Source organism: Syngnathus acus, chromosome 2 (genome assembly GCF_901709675.1).
Source record: "Syngnathus acus chromosome 2, fSynAcu1.2, whole genome shotgun sequence".
Lineage (NCBI taxonomy): Eukaryota > Metazoa > Chordata > Actinopteri > Syngnathiformes > Syngnathidae > Syngnathus > Syngnathus acus.
Window position 1 is genome coordinate 2,965,567 of NC_051088.1, and position 17,944 is coordinate 2,983,510.

Genomic DNA, 17,944 nt, shown 5'->3' on the forward strand with positions numbered 1-17,944 from the left:
TGGTAAGATTATTGGTGCTTCACTCCCCTCCTTGAAGGACATTTACACCTCCCATCTCACCCGCAAGGCGACCACGATTGTGAGTGATGTGAGTCACCCCGCTCACTCTTTGTTCGATCTTCTGCCCTCTGGGAAGAGGTACAGGAGCCTGCGCTCCCGCACCACCAGACTCACCAACAGCTTCGTACTCCAGGCTGTTAGGATCCTGAACTCTCTCCCCCCTTCTGCGTAGCGTCCTGTACTTTTGCGCTATATTCTGACTGTCTGCTGTATGCACACTTGCTCCGTTTTGCTCCTCTTATTTATTTATTTCAGGGCTGTGGACTCGGTCGGATTTTTGCACCGAGTCCGAGTCCGGCCTCTTGACCACGAGTCCGAGTCCAAGTCCGGCTGTCCATTTTTTCTGTTAATTCATGTGACTGCTTAGTCTTTATTCAAGGCTAATTTAGATCAAAATCTAAATAATTACAACAGTTTTGTGATGGCTTTGTCTTTATTAAACATATAAACGAATACAATAAACAGATACTTTCAAGTTTTAATCATTAATTACACCATTATAGCTCAGACATTTATCTAAACACAAATAATTAGTGACGACCCCACAACTATCGAAACACATCAATGATATAAGCTGGGTGACATAATCGTCCTTGACATTGGTACATAATGTAAACATTAGCCTAAGTGCAACTCAACGTGGCCGCATTGATCGTAACTTACGCTCCGTTTCCCCCCCAAATCTAGAGGCAAAACATTGTTCTCTCACTGCTCCCGGGTTCTTCCATCTTGGCTGCGCGCGGGGCATTTTGGGTCTTGTACGTGCACGCACGCAGGCAGGCGCGGGCGCGCACGCAACAACTAAATTTGTCTTCATAACAAGCAAGCAGGGCTGTGTACAGTATTCCTACGCGCATTCTCAGCAGCATGATGAAAATAAAATTGAATGTATTTTTTTTATTGTCGGACTCGGTGGACTCGGCCAAAATCAGCACCGAGTCCGAGTCCGGCAAAAATGCCCGAGTCCGAGTCCCCGAGTCTGAGTCCGAGTCCTGATTTATTTATTGTGTTATTTGTTTATTTATTATTTATTCATCACTCTTATTATTCATTGTTTGTGCCTTCTTGTTTTTATTTTGTGTTGTTTGCTTGTATGTATGTCGTGTACTATGTCTTGTCATTGATTGATTGATTGATTGATTGATTGATTGATTGATTGATTGATTGATTGATTGATTGATTGAGCGATCCAGGGCGCTTGCGCGTGTTGGCTCATATGTTGAGCTCTTGATTTGTGAAATAAAGAGCCGGTTACCAAACCCACGTCTTGCCTGGTACTTTGGTAAAGCTACAATATAGTTATAGACTAGATCTGTGGAATAATTGGGGCCGCAGCTGATGACGAGGCTGATGACGAGGCTGATGACGAGGCTGACGTCAGCGGCGCACGTAGGTTTTTTTTTTTTTGACACAGAATGAATATTCCGGTGGATTTAATGATTTGGAGTGACACGGATGGTTCGTTAAAATTCTTGCTTATATTACATTTATTTGATTTATCTAGTCTGACATCAGCAGCCCACGTAGTCCGACGTCAACAGCTGTGTATTTTTCTTTTTTTTTTTACACAGAGGATAAATATTCCGATGGATTTAATGATTTAGAGTGTCACAGATGGTTTGTTAAAATTGCTCTTTATATTACATTTATCTGATATATCCAGTTTGACGTTAGCAGCGCACAGTCTTTCCGGCGTCAACAGCCGTGCGTGTGTGTGTGTGTGCGCGTGTGTTTTTTTTTTTTAAGTGACACAAGATGAAGATTCCGTTGGATTTAAAGATTTGGAGTGGTTTGATAAAATTGTTGTTTATATTGTTATTTCATACATAGTTTATATATTGTTATATGGGCCTCTAGAAAATTTTGAACTGCAACACGCCGCTGACGTCAGACTTGTTTACATAAAGGAGGACGAACTCGATCGATGGCTTTAATGATTTGGAGTGACACAGATGGTTTGATAAAGGTGTTATTTATGTTATAGTTATTTGAATAAGTGTTAATGTTACATCAGGCCCGTTATCAGCTTCTCGTTTGTGTTTACGTATGTCACGTTAGCATACCGTATCGTTAGCCTGTTGTTGCTGGTTCATGTCTATTTTTGGTGTTGGATTTTGTCGAATAAATTTCCCCCAAAATGCGACTTATACTCTGGTGCGTCTTATATATGTTTTTTTCCTTCATATTGTGCATTTTATCGCTGATGCGACATGTATTCCGGAGCGACTTTTAGTCCAGAGTGTGAATGTTTGAGCACATGAAATATGTATGCATTGTAAAGCATCTTTGAGTGTCGATAAAAGCACTATATAAATCTGATGCAATATTATTGAATAAGGTTAACCACTAATGTCCTATCACACATATGAAACACACTAACTTTTGTACACAAGTGATACACATGGCAGCTAGCCAAGCAGCTATTGCAAAACGCTAACGCAGAAATCAAATGAAAAATCTTTACTCAGAGCACACTCTTGTCAAACAAACAACGTAACCAGAAGCTCTCAGATTCTCCTCTTGAACTCACAACTGTGATCTCAATATTCCACATTTTTTGTCAATTTGTTTATTGATATGCCATAAACTTGTTTCTCATTGTGCCACTCTCTGCTGCCTTATTTCACCAGCGGGGCTGAATTAAGTTTTCTGAATCTAAATAAAATACACCACACCAATCATAGATCAAACTCCTAACAGTACTTTGGTTGGTGAGTACCAAACTTGTTGGTGAAAACCAAACTTGTGCTCATGACTACTGGCTGAAATGAGGTCAAATGAAGTGCACTGATGACATCATATATGATGAACACCAAACATGTTTGAATGTTGTGGAAAAGTTACCTTTTATTAATTGCTCATCTCCACGAAAATGTAGATAGTTGCCATTCACAGATGCCTCTGTTGATGTCAGGACAGAGTGCCGTTTGTGGTGCCGGAGCGGGTACCCTGGAAGCTCATGTGCAGCACTCTCAACAGTAAATTCACCTCAGAGGTCCAGACGCAGCACAACCTTGACCACTATAACCAACACTTCCTGGCCCAGAAGATATTTGACAAACCAGAATTCACCGATGACTTCAGCAACATGATGGTTTCCTGGCCTCAGTTCAATAAGGTACGTCACACACATACGCCTCATCATTTTTTACATAGAATTCTATACCAGAAGCTCCTGTCCCTAAATATACAAAATTTGATTTGATGACAAAGTCATTCTATGGATGTGTCATTCAAAACAAAGTAAATCTTGATTTTATACACAATGTTTATTGCATAGGTGAGCAATGCAAGTTGTGCCAGGAATTGGCCTGGATGTCTCCATTTTAAACACAACCTAAAGTCAGTTTGTTTGAAACAAAACATGTAATAAAATAAAGATATAGTGCAACATATATAGTGTTGCTGTCGTCAACAAAAATTACAAAACAAAATATCGTTGTCAGTGAGACTTTATCACATGAGAGGAACCAAAATGCTGGTCACATGACAACAACACTTACTAAATCTGAAATGCCAAATTTTTGATAAATAAAACAAAATTAAGTGTGGTTCACAAAATAAAAACAATATAAAATGTTTCAGCTACTAAAATGAGATGACAAATATCACAAAATGTCATGGTCATATCTGAAGTTGATTTTCTTAAATTCCGATCACGTTAGTACATGGACCAGAAAAAAAAGTATTCGCTCGGGGGAGAGGTAGGGGGAGGGTTAGGGTTAGGCACTGTTTGGTATTCCTCAACGGGCAGGTGATGTAGGGAGTAGCTTACGACGGCTGTGTCACAGTGAAAGATAATAGTTCAATGGGGGGGGGCGGGGGGGTGCTGCCATCACACGCCAAAAACTAGCAAACTAGCTAAACACAAACTAGCGATGGGGTGGGTGGGGCCATTTTGATGCTATCTTATTTAAATGGACGTGTGTACTTCCAACATTGTTGGTATACCAACTCAGTGACTTAGTGGTAGAGTGTCCGCCCTGAGACTGGAAGGTTGTGGGTTCAAACCCCGGCCGGGTCATACCAAAGACTATAAAAATGGGACCCATTGCCTCCCTGCTTGGCTCTCAGCATGAAGTTGGAATTGGGGGTTAGATCACCAAATGATTCCTGAGTGCAGAATTCCAAATGGATTTGGCTAAAATAGAATTGCATTACTGAAGAGTCAAAAAATACTACTACTTTACTAATACTAAAACTACTTTTTTTGTAAAACTAGACTAAAATGCCATCAGTTTTCATCGGCTAAAACTCAACTAGCCTAAATTGCAGAGGTGGCAAATCCAGGTTCAGAAAGTAAAACTCTGACTCAGTTTGGCTTTAGCCACAGATGCTTAAACTCGACCAGCAGTTGAATGAGGTCATTTAACTGCTGGTTGACTAGAAGTACCTGTGGTTAAAGCCCAAGTGTGGCAGCGTTTACTTTTAGGACCTGAATTTGCCACCTCTGCTAAGAAGTCATCGCTTATTTTTGACTAAGACTAGACTAAAATGTCATCAGTTACGTATGTTTGACTAAAACTGGACAACTCATGGACAATTCTGATCAAAATAAAAATAAGAATAAAATGCTCACGCTTTTAGTCGACTAAAACTTGACTCGACTAAAACATGACTAAAATTAATAGTAACAAAGACGATACTAAAACAGGCCACTCAAAACAACACTAAACATAAATCAAACAAATGTATTAAGACACACATTCAACTGATGATAACACAAACAAACAAACAAACAAACAAACAAACAAACAAACCCCGCATTAAACACATTTTATTAAGCCTGGTTTGTTAAAAAAGTATCAGTAGGAACGGCAACCAGGCTGTCAGGTGACAGGCTGTCAGCATCAAAATGTTTCCAAAATGAGTCCATTCATCCATAATGTAAACTGCTTTATCCTCATGAGGGTTGCGGGTGTGCTGGAGCCTATCCTAGCTGACGTCATCATTTACACGGGGTTGAGATATTTCTGGGGAGGGTTGTAAAATCAGTATTAAAAATTATGACAAATCAGGCCATTCTTTTCCCTCTGAAACACTGTTGGCATACAGGATTTATTGAAACCACGTTTTTAATGTCTAATGTTCTAATGTCAGCTGTAAATCACATACCTCTACTTCTAAAACTCTTCATATGCCTACACAGCCCTGCATTTGAGCTATGAATATACGGATATCAAATTCTAAAGACCCCAATACAAAGAAATGCAAAGTTGTAAGAAGATTTGTCAGGTGATATGGCGTGACTCCATTTTGTGACTGGTTACAAGTCAGCTCGTCAGAAGCTCCAAAATTGCATTGCGTTGAATAGACAATTTGTTGCAATGCAATCCTGGGCACACCAGTTTAGTACATCAGCTTTTATAGTATCTGTTTGTGTTTGTGCAATCAACATTGTGCTTGTTTTTGCATGTGCAAAATTTTGTACTATCCCTTCCGCTTCTTGACTTTGGGCTCACACACAATGATAGGTACCACAGATATTTTTCAGAGTGACTCTGACAATCTTGCAGGAAGTGCTCCCAGGTCGACAGTTTACGTTCTGGCAGTGGTTTGAGGGAGTGATGGACCTGACCAAAAAACATCTGAGGACATACTGGAGTGATGGGTGCAAAGACTCTACTTGTTTTTGCAGTAAATATTAGCAACGTGCTGTTCGTAATCAATAACAAACTCTGCTTTTCTCTCCAAGGCTCATATTTGGTTTCATTGGCAAGCAGCATCTACACCTGATTCTCAAACAAAGGCCCAATGGAACTTTTTTGCTACGCTTCAGCGACTCTGAGATTGGAGGCATCACCATCGCTTACGTCGCTGCAGCGGAGAGTAAGTACAGGCTATGATGCTGTTTCAAAACCTTTGCAAAGACAATAATGTGTGTGTTTGATTGATGCTGTTGGAGAGCTATTCCTTTATTACTATGATTCATTATTGTTATGTGTAACTGCACTGCATCCTCCTTCGAGGCTTATCTAATATGTTGGCAGGACTTGGCCTACTCAAGATTCAGTTTTAAGCATAAGTTAGAATGCTCAAATCAGCTCTGGGTCAGTAGAGAAAGGCCAGAATCCACCTATAACGGTCATCTGATTGCAATAAAAAGTATATAAACCCTGCATTGACAACTAAACGATGATCAAACTATTTGCATTTCTGTAATCAATTAACTGTTTAGATAACTTTTTTTTATTTAAAATAATCTAAATCGTCAGAATTTCAGCTTCTCAGCAGAAAATATTCTGTTGATTTGATTATACTGTGTGGAGTCTGCATGTTCTTCTTCGGGTTCCTCCCACATTCCAAAAACATGCTTGATAGGCCGATTGCCCACTCCAAATTGTCCGTAGGTGTGATTGTGAGTGATTGTCTATGTGTGCCGTGGGATTGACTGGCGATTAGTTCAGGGTATCCCCCTCCTACTTCCTTAACTCAGCTGGGATAGGCTCCAACATGCCCACGACTCTTGTAAGGATAACTGGTTCAGAAAGTGGATGGATGATTATACTACAGAGTCCCGGCACCATTCGTCACGGATGTAGACGCATATTCCACCTCCTCGCGATTTTCCCCCTATTACAATGGCCCGGTCCGCCCGATAGCACGCTAGCCGCTCCAGATGTACAGCAGAGTCCGGAATGTTGACAGTCAACCAAGTCTCAGTGAACACGAGCACACAGCAGTTACGCACTGTCCGGTTCGTAGATCTCAGCAGGCGAACGTAATCCATTTTGTTGTCCAGCGATCGAACATTCGCCAGAAGAATGGAAGGCACGGCCGGGCGAGCTGGGTTGGCCGCCAGCCTGGCCCGGACGCCTCCGCGCTTGCCCCTCTTCGGCCTCCTCGCACACCGCTTCCGACGCTCCCTAACCGGGGGAGGAATAGCAGGCGAGTCCGGCGACATTTCAGGACGGAGCAGTCCTAGCTCCTTTAATGTCCCCGCTTCAAAGTCCAGAACGCCACAAAACTCGCTTTCGCCGATGTCGAGCAGAACCTGCCTGCTGTACTTGTAGCACGACTCAGTACGACGAGACGAACACACAAAACTTTCGGACAAACACTCATTAAACGAACAAAACACCGTACGGGCGGGACAGAGAGAGGTCGCTGCGTGTGCACGCGCCGCCATCTTGAAAAAGATGGTAAGATTATTGGTGCTTCACTCCCCTCCTTGAAGGACATTTACACCTCCCATCTCACCCGCAAGGCGACCACGATTGTGAGTGATGTGAGTCACCCCGCTCACTCTTTGTTCGATCTTCTGCCCTCTGGGAAGAGGTACAGGAGCCTGCGCTCCCGCACCACCAGACTCACCAACAGCTTCATACTCCAGGCTGTTAGGATCCTGAACTCTCTCCCCCCTTCTGCGTAGCGTCCTGTACTTTTGCGCTATATTCTGACTGTCTGCTGTATGCACACTTGCTCCGTTTTGCTCCTCTTATTTATTGTGTTATTTGTTTATTTATTATTTATTCATCACTCTTATTATTCATTGTTTGTGCCTTCTTGTTTTTATTTTGTGTTGTTTGCTTGTATGTACGTCGTGTACTATGTCTTGTCACCGTGGGATAGTGGAAACGTCATTTCGATTTCTTTGTGTGTCTTGGCATGTGAAGAGATTGACAATAAAGCAGACTTTGACTTTGACTTTATCTGGGTTAAGACGAAGGAAGTTGAGAGACATCCATTGCTTGATCTCCGCAAGGCACGCCTCAAGATTACAACAATCCCGCGGATCTGTCATCGATAACGGCATATATAATTGGGTGTCATCCGCGTAGCATTGAAAACTAATATTATATTTACGTATTATGTCCCCAAGCGGAATCATAAATATTGAATAGAATTGGTCCGAGTACCGATCCCTGTGGGACACCACACGTAACATTATAGAGCTCAGAGGACGTATTGCCATGGACCACTCGGTGCGTCCTGTCTGATAGATAGGAATGGAACCAGCCTAGTGCTGACCCTGAAATACCAACACAACTTTTAAGACGCCCTAATAAAATATCGAAGTCTACAGTGTCGAAGGCAGCACTAAGATCGAGTAGTAACAATACAGATGAAGTGTTTGAATCCATAGCTATGAGGAGATCGTTAGTCACTTTAGCAAGTGCTGTCTCAGTGGAATGATTAGCTCTAAAACCAGACTGAAAAGATTCATATCGATTATTGGCGACCATGTAATCAATAAGCTGCTGCGCTACTACTTTTTCAAGAAGTTTTGCTATGAATGGGAGGTTTGAAACTGGCCTATAATTACTGAGACAGTCCGGGTCAAGATTTGGTTGCTTAAGTAACGGTTTAATGATAGCGGTTTTAAAGGCTGTTGGCACTATACCAGAGGAGACAGACAGATTGATTATATTTAAGACAGACGGTCCTAAAATTTGAAATAATTCTTTAAGTAGTTTGGCTGGAAGAGGGTTGAGTAAACATGTTGTTTGTTTAGCCGCACTAACCAATTGTGTAAGCCTTTCAAGGGACACGCTTTTAAAATTTGAGAGAGTTATTCAAGATTCAAGAGTTTTTATTCGCCATGTTTGAGCGTGCCAAACAAGGAATTTGACTTCGGTAAAACACACCCTCTGTTCAACATTTAGGTGACTAACAACACTCAGGACATGTGAATAATGGCAAAAACAGTGTAGACAAATTCAAAAAAGGTGTGAAGAGCAGGATGTTATTGCACAGTAATGACTCTGAGACTCTATGAGTGGTGTGAGTTCATCAGAGCAACAGCCTGGGGGAAGAAGCTGTCTCCGTGTCTGCTGGTTTTGGCGTACCGAGCTCTATAACGCCGTCCGGAGGGGAGTAGTTCAAACAGACTGCAACCTGGGTGAGAAGGGTCTGTAGAGATGTTCCTTGCACGTTTCCTGGTCCTGGACAGGTACAAGTCTTGGATAGATGGGAGGTTGATTCCAATGATCTTTTCTGCAGTCCTGATTGTCCGTTGCAGTCTGTGCTTGTCTTGTTTGGAGGCTGATCCAAACCAGACAGTGATGGAGGTGCAGAGGACAGACTGGATGATGGCAGTGTAGAAGGTCTTCAGAAGCTCTTGCGGCAGGTTGAACTTCTTGAGCTGTCTCAGGAAGTACAGCCTCTGTTGGGCCTTCTTCCGGACAGAGTCTATGTGGCCGGTCCATTTCAGGTCCCGAGAGATTGTGGTTCCCAGGAACTTGAAGGTGTCTGTGGAGAGAATAGTATTACTGCGGATAGTGAGGGGTAAAAGTGGTGAAGGGTCTCGCCTGAAATCCACTGTCATCTCCACGGTCTTGAGCGGGTTCAGCTCCAGATGGTTTTGGCTGCACCAGTGGACCAGCCGCTCCACCTCCTGTCTGTACGCAGTCTCATCACCGTCCTGGATCAGTCCGATGAGAGTGGTGTCGTCTGCATACTTCAGGAGCTTCACAGGAGAGTCACCTGAGGAGAAATCATTGGTGTAGAGAGAGAAGAGCAGTGGGGAGAGGACGCACCCCTGAGGGGCTCCAGTATTGGTGGTCCGGGTGTCAGATGTGATGCCCCCCAGCCTCACACGCTGCCTCCTGTTGGTCAGGAAGCTGGTGATCCACTGACAGGTGGAGGCAGGCACCGCAAGCTGGATGAGCTTCTGTTGGAGGATGTCAGGAGCGATGGTGTTGGACGCCGAGCTGAAGTCCACGAACAGGATCCTGGCGTACGTTCCTGGGGTGTCCAGGTGGTGCAGGATGTAGTGCAGTCCCATGTTGACCGCATCATCCACTGACCTGTTTGCCCGGTAGGCAAACTGGAGGGGGTCAAGCAGGGGGCCCGTGACCTCCTTCAGGTGGTTCAGCACTAACCTCTCGAAAGATTTCATGACCACAGATGTCAGTGCGACGGGTCTATAGTCATTCAAACCTGTGATGGCGGGCATCTTGGCCACTGGAACGATGGTGGAGCTCTTGAAGCACGAGGGCACCTCACACAGCTCCAGAGAACGGTTGAAGATCCGTGCAAAGGTGGGCGCCAGCTGCTCAGCGCAGACTTTCAAGCAGGAAGGTGACACGCCGTCCGGGCCCGGTGCCTTCCTGGTCTTTTGTCTCCGGAACATCTGGCGCACTTCCTCCTCGCGGACCTGGAGTGCGGGCGCGGCCTCTGCAAGAGAGAGAGTGGGTGACAACGATGATAGAGGTGTGGACAGAGCAGTTGTGGGGAGAGGTGAGTATGTAGATTGTGCTGCAGGAAGTCCCATTGTGTGGGAGGACCGATCAAACCTGCAGTAGAACCTGTTTAGCTGGTTAGCAAGCCTTGGGCTCTCCACAGGACGGGGGGTTCGTTTCTTGTAGCCCGTGATGCTCTGCAGACCTTTCCACACTGTTGAGGGATCAGGATTGGCAGAGAGGTGTCTCTTCAGGTTCTCCCCGTAACACCTCCTGGCTTTCCTGACCTCTCGGTTCAGTGTGTTTCTGGTCTGCCTGAACAGGTCGCGGTCGCCGCTCCTGTAGGCCTCCTCCTTGACTTTGCGCAGCCTCCTGAGGTTCGGTGTAAACCAAGGTTTGTCGTTGTTGTACGTGCAGAAGGTCTTAGTCTGCACACACAGATCCTCACAAAAACTGATGTATGATGTGACAGTGTCAGTGAGTTCATGCAAGTCTGAAGTTGCAGCTTCGAAAGCTCCCCAATCGGTGCAGTCAAAGCAGGCTGTCCACTTCCTCACAGTCCTCACCACAGGCTTAGAAGTTTTTAGTTTCTGCCTGTAGGCCGGGATCAGATGAACTAGACAGTGTTCCGAGAGTCCTAAAGCTGCACGAGCCGCAGAGTGGTATGCATCCTTGATCACGGTGTAGCAGTGGTCCAGAGTCTGTGCCCCTCTGGTGGGACACGTTACGTGCTGTCTGTATCTGGGGAGTTCGTGTGCGAGGTTCGCCCTGTTAAGATCACCCAGAACAATGATTAGTGAGTTTGGTAGAAGTTTCTCCATGTCTGTTACCTGGTCAGCCAGCATCTGCGTGGCTTCACTCGCACATGCGTGTGGTGGGATGTAAACAGCCGCCATGACGATCGAGGAGAACTCCCGTGGTGAATAGAACGGCCGGCAGTTTATGAAAAGTGTTTCTAGGAGAGGGCTGCAAAACTCTTTCAACACCGTGACATCAGTACACCAACGTTCATTAATGTAGAAACAGAGACCACCTCCCTTTGATTTTCCGGAGAGGTCCGCGCTGCGATCTGCTCGCGTTAGCCTGAACCCGGCTAGCTCCACGGCGTGGTGGGGGGTTCGTTCGCACGTTTCCAGGAAGCCAGAGTAAGCCCCGGGTGGACGGTAAATAACAGCAAGATAAAATGACGGTAAAGCGGTGGATCGGACCGTGAGAACTTCAAATGTTTTAAATACGTTGATCGAACGAGGCCTAAATCTAAGCTCGGAATTTGAGATGAGGGCGACACCCCCACCCTTTTTTCGAGGACGCGCCACATGCGAGCTCACAAAATTTAGAGGCGAGGCCTCGTTAAGCGGCAGCAGTTCGTTAGGTTTTAACCAGGTCTCGCAAAGACCAAAAACGTTTAGATTATGATCCGTGATGAGGTCATTAACGAGAACTGCTTTCGTATGAAGCGATCTAATATTCATAAAACCGAGTTTAAGTGTAATCGGTCGATCAGGGTGCGTATCTATCGAAGGATTTTTAAACGAGATGCGAGTAAGATTGTGTTCTCTAGGCCTGACATCACCTCTCAAATGTTTGTTAGCGCGGTGGGACGATACGACCGTGGGAATTTGATAGTAAATATTTGTTACACATGTAAAATTATCTGAAACAGGCACCGTTTCATCAGCAAAACCAGTCGGGGTGGAGTGATTGGATTTGTCTACTACCCCAGTAGAAAGTGTGTTTATGTGTACTGTAGCACTATTCAAACTGTCACGCTCTAGTCTACACGAGGAGCTATGTGCATGCTGGAAGTCTAGCCTAGCGCTAGTTAACTTTAGCTTAACAGACTCCAAACCCATCCTGACAGGTGGTCTAATCACCTGTGCCCCGGCCTGCTCTAAAGTGACCTGTCATGAGTGGCTCAAACAGTAATCTATATTCCTAGAAAGAGTGAAGGCGCCTTCACGGTTAGGGTGAAGGCCGTCCTTCCTCAGCAAGCAATATTTCATTTGCGCATATTTGTCCGATCGCGCAACTGCAGCGCACCGCCGAACGCGCAACCGTAGCGCCTCGCCCACCGCGCAACTGCACCGCGCTGGTCGCATTATTGTGACAGAGCCGTCGCTGAAATTTAGAAAATATCTTTGAAGTCCTGATGTACTTTCCAAAATTTAAGTGGACCTAAGTGCGCAGGGAGCTTAATTTTGTCCGATCGCGCAACCGCAGCGCGCCGGGCGCTCACTGTCGCATTGCTTTAAGAGCGGCTTTGTGTTTTAGGATGGCTTTACTGCTCTCACTTGCTTTCTTTGGAGGCATGATTTGGGGTTAATACAATCCTTTTCTCGGATCCTTCCGGCTCCTCTCGCGAGGTTCAACCTCCGAATTTTGTTCGACAACCGAAGCCATAAAATCTCGAATTTTTTGTTCGAATTCCGATTTGTTCGAGAACCGGGACGTTCGAAAACCAAGGTTTGACTGTAAAATAAATAGATGCAGCTCACTGACAAGTGCCGCTATTTGAGCTAATTTTAGAACAGTCCTGCGGGCGACTCATGCGGTCCTCACGGGCGACCTGGTGCCCGCGGGCACCGTGTTGGTGACCCCTGACTTAGACTATACACCGCCAGTAGCAAAAGAGTCAGTCAGCTAGAATACATTTACCAGAGAAAGGCCCCGAGTTATTTCGAAGACTCTAACGTCGCAGCTCAGTGACTTGAATATTGAGGCTCCATCCTTTAACCCCCAGCCGACAATTACTCAAAGTATGTCTGCAACTGAACACAGCACAATATTTAGCTCGGCATGACCTAGTGAATACAAGTTTGTATGAGTTTGATGATAAACCTGAAAATTATCGTGCTTGCCTGTCGTCATACAAAAATGCCACTCAAGGACTTGAACTTACAGCTACTGAGGAATTGGACTTGATGACGCGATAGCTTGGAAAATAATCTAGCAACCACATGAAACGTCTCCGTGCAGTGCACATAGCAAGACCACAAATAGCACTCGTGAAAGCCTGGGAACGTCTTCGAGAGTGTTATGTAGCCCCAGAGGTGATTAAAAATGCCCTCTTTACCCGACTGGATGCATTTCCTAGAGTCTCAGCCAAGGAACATCTGAAGCTACGAAAGCTGTCTGACCTGCTTGTGGAAGTGCAGTGTGCTAAGGAAGATGACTACTTACCAGGGCTGTCCTACCTGGACACGACGCGTGGAATTGAACCTATAGTTACCAAGCTGCCTTATGGACTCCAGGAAAAATGGATCTCAGCTAGTTCTAACTATAAAGAAGCAAATGGAGGACGGTTTCCACCGTTCAATTACTTCACAAAATGTATATGTTATGAGGCCAAGAAAAGAAATGACCCCAGCTTTGCCTTTTTAAATACCACCACAACATCATCTGTCAGAGCTGGGAGTGCCCTTCCTAAAACCATCAAGAAGCCCATTGCAGTTCACAAGATCAATGTCACTCACGCAGAGTCAAATGTCTCCAACGATCCGAGTAAGATCCCAATACATGCAAAACCCCACCCACTGAAGAAGTGCAAAGCCTTTAGAGCCGGAACTCTCGACGACAGAAAGATTTTTCTGAAAGAAAACGGAATTTGCTTTAAGTGCCAATCATATGGCAAAGGATTGTACTACAATTTTGAAGTGTTTTGAGTGTGACAGCACCCAACATGTCTCAGCTATGCACCCGGGACCAGCACTGCGACCCACGACTCCTCTGACCTCGCCACAGCATGGCGGGCAGGGAGAAGAGGTAAACAACACCAGTGAGATTAACTTAAACTGGACAGCAGTATGCGGTACAGGACAAATCAGACGGTCATGCTCCAAGATATGCCTGGCCAGAGTGTACCAGAAAGACCACCCAGATGAAGCCATCAAGGCCTACATCGTGCTAGACGACCAAAGCAACCGATCGTTGGCCAAGTCCTGTTTCTTTGATAAGTTTGACATTCACACTAAGCCATATCCTTACCAACTGAAAACATGTTCTGGTATCAGGGAAACCTTCGGCAGATGGGCCTCAGATTTTATTGTGGCATCCCTCAATGGAAAAGTTACAATTCCCTTACCACCACTCACTGAGTGTCATGACTTACCTGATAATCGGTCCGAAATTCCCACACCAAATGCTGCCCTTCATCAGCCCCACCTGTCAAAGGTAGCAGAACATATCCCAGAGCTGAAATCCTCCTGCTGCTAGGGAGAGACGCAATCAGAGCACACAGAGTACGGGAACAAATAAATGGACCCGCCAATGCACCCTTCGCACAACGCCTTGACCTAGGCTGGGTGCTGGTCGGAGAAGTCTGTCTAGGGAACACACACAAGCCGAACGTCAGTTCCTTCCGGATGACCATGGTCGACTGTCATCGGCCCTCACTTATCCAGCCATGCACGAGCCTTTTGCACATTAAAGAGAAACTTCACAACAGACTGCCTAGAAACAGTGCCTTACCATCCAGAGCTAAGGAAGACAGTCTGGGTCAAAATGTGTGACTGCACGGAACGGGACAATAAGCTAGCACCTTCAATCGAAGATGAAACTTTCATTGAAATGATGGACAAAGAAGTTTGCAAAAACGATTCACACAGCTGGGTTGCTCCATTGCCGTTCAGACAACCTAGGCAACATCTTCCCAACAACCGCGAGCAGGCACTCAAGCGATTTGAATCACTACAGCGTCAATTCAGAAGAAAGCCAGAAATGCAACAGCAATACATGGAATTTATGGGCAAACTGCTGAAAAACAACCCTGCTGAGGTGGCACCAGAGCTAAGAGAAGAAGAGTGCTGGTATTTACCAAGCTTTGCAGTGTATCACCCACAGAAACCCGATCAAATCAGGGTAGTGTTTGATTCAAGTGCCCAACAGTCTGGGATCTCCTTGAATAATGTGGTCTTGACCGGACCAGATCTGAACAACACCCTTCTAGGAATGCTCGTGCATTTCCGAAAGGACAAGGTCGCTGTGATGGCGGATATTCAACAAATGTTCTATTGCTTCTTTGTGGACAAAAAGCACAGAAACTACCTGCGATTCTTATAGTTCAAGGACACCGACATAGCAAACAAGGTCATTGACTACAGAATGAAAGTTCATGTGTTTGGAAATAGGCCATCTCCTGCAGTGGCAATCTACGGGCTCAGAAGAGCCATCAGAGATGGCGCAGAGAAATAAGGAACAGACGCAGTCAACCTCGTCGAACGACACTTTTATGTTGACGATGGCCTCTGTTCTGTCCCAACTGATGCAGAGGCTATTGGGCTGATCCATAGGACTCAAGCCTCACTCGCTGAGTCTAACTTGAGGCTTCACAAATTTGCCTCAAACAGTCAGACTGTCTTGGAAGCCTTCCCAAGTGAGGACTGCGTACAAGCCATAAAGGACGTAGACCTCAGCAGAGATAAATGCAGCTTGGGGCTCCTGTGGGAAACAGCAAGTGACACCTTCACCTTCTCCGTGTCAACCGACACCAAACCATTCAGTGAACAGTGTCTTTGACCCTTTAGGGTTTTTGGCCCCAATTACCATCCAAGGCAGGAACCTTCTCAGAGAATTGAATTCTGAGACATCGGAGTAAGACACCCCATTGCCTGAAGATAAGTTAGGCAAGTGGGAAACTTGGAGAAACTCGCTTGTAGAATTGAGGCACTTTCATATACCTAGGATGTACACAGACATCTGCTTAACCAAGGCTGAACGAGTAGAACTCCACGTGTTTAGCGATGCATCTGTGAAGGCCATTGGTGCCGTAGCCTACTTGAAAGCCATCTAAGAAGACACAGTAGACTTCGGATTTGCCATGGCAAAGGTCAAACTAGCCCCTCAATCAGACCCGACCATTCCCAGACTTGAGCTGTGTGCAGCAGTCTTAGCAGTGGAAATGGGTGAGCTGATACAGGACGAACTGGATCTTAAACTGGATGCCACTAAGTTTTACACTGATAGCAAAGTTGTCCTTGGATATATTTACAACCAGTCCAGACGGTTCTATGTGTACGTCCATAATCGGGTCCAGCATATACGCCAGTCTACCATCCCTGAACAATGGCACTACGTGAACACCGAAGACAATCTGGCTGACCTGGCGTCACGGTCGGTTCCAGCAGCAAGACTCACACAGACTGTGGTTGAACAGAACAACCTTCCTGCGCAAGCCCTCTACTCAGCCAGACCCAGCTCTGTTATTCAGCTTAGTTCCACCGGAGTCAGATGCAGAGGTCCGTCCAGTTGTGAAGAGCTACATCACCGATCTACAAGGGAAAGTTCTCAGCACAGGGCGCTTTGAAAGGTTCTCCACATTCGACACGCTCCAACGAGCCATCGCACTCCTGATTCATATAGCAAGATCATTCAAGACTCCGACAGGCAAGTAAGTGTAAGGGATGGCATCACCGTGACTTACCTCGCAGTCGATGAGCTTTCCCAAACAAGAAAAGTCATCATCAAAGCTGTTCAGAGGAATACCTTTGTGAAGGAATTTGAAGCTCTGGAGAGAGGAAAGCAAGTTCCGTTATACAGCTGCCTATGCTCTCTCAACCCAGTCTTACAGGATGACCTCCTCTGCCTTGGAGGCAGACTGAAGAATGCGGATGTGGCCATTGAACAAAAGAACCCTGTCATTCTCCCAAAGCAACACCACGTGTCCTTGCTTCTCACCAGATACCATCATGCCCAAGTAAAGCATCAGGGCCGTCATCTAACAGAAGGTGCGATACGAGCTGCTGGGCTCTGGATCCTGGGAGGCAAGCGACTCGTTAACTCAACTATCCACAAGTGCGTCATCTGTCGCAGACTTAGAGGACAAATGGCAGATTTGCCTGCAGAGCACCTTACAACCTGCCCTCCCTTCACATACGTGCCCTCACGTATGTGGGCCTGGATGTCTTCGGACCTTGGCACGTCTCCACCAGACGCACCAGAGAGACGCAACCTAAGAGCAAGTGCTGGGCCATACTATTCTGCTGCATGCACTCCAGAGCAGTTCACATCAAGGTGATTACCTCACTGGACACCACAAGTTGCATAAACGCGTTGAGGCGTTTCTTTGCCATTAGAGGACCAGCCAAACAACTGAGGTAAGACTGCAGCACAAATTTCATTGGAGCCTGCAAAGAACTTGGGCTGAGTGCACATCAACCAAACAGCACGGTGCAGCGGTACCTGCACCAACAAGGATGCTCCTGGGTGTTTAACCCGCCTCATGTCTCACACATGGGGGGCCCATGGAAGCGACTCATTGGGGTAGTCCGACGAATCCTTGATTCAATGCTCCGTGATCACAGCACTCGCCTAACTCATGAAGTTGTGTGTACACTAATGGCAGAAGTGACAGCAATTCTGAATGTAAGACCACTACTTCGAGTATCAAGTGATCCAGACAATCCATTCATCCTCACACCATCGATGCTGTTAACACAGAAAGTCGGCGTCCCACCACCTCCAGGAGACTTCACAGACAGAGACCTTCTCACAAGGCAGTGGAGACAAGTACAAGCCTTATCCAACTTGTTCTGGAACCGTTGGAGACAAGTGTACCTGTCAACATTACAAAGCCGCAAGAAATGGACAGAGTCCTACCACAACCTGCAAGACGGCGACATCATCCTCCTCAAAGACAACCAAGCTGCCCGCAACAACTGGCCTTTGGCGGTGGTCACAAAGGCTATTCCAGGAACAGATGGACGAGTCCGTAAAGTGGAATTAAAGACAGCAAACCAAGGACGAGCAAAGACTTACCCTGTCTC

The 17,944-nt window shown here is 45.8% G+C and overlaps 1 protein-coding gene across 2 annotated transcripts in view; it reads left to right on the top strand.

Annotated features, from left to right (window-relative positions):
• The window catches only part of stat6 (signal transducer and activator of transcription 6, interleukin-4 induced), a 62,527-nt gene that overhangs the window by 34,368 nt on the left and 10,215 nt on the right, over positions 1-17,944 (top strand). For both annotated transcript variants that reach the window (XM_037245904.1, XM_037245905.1), the window contains exons 13-15: positions 2,975-3,178; positions 5,577-5,671; positions 5,756-5,889. In XM_037245904.1, coding sequence (XP_037101799.1) covers positions 2,975-3,178; positions 5,577-5,671; positions 5,756-5,889 — 433 coding nt within the window. The remainder of the gene's footprint in view (positions 1-2,974; positions 3,179-5,576; positions 5,672-5,755; positions 5,890-17,944) is intronic.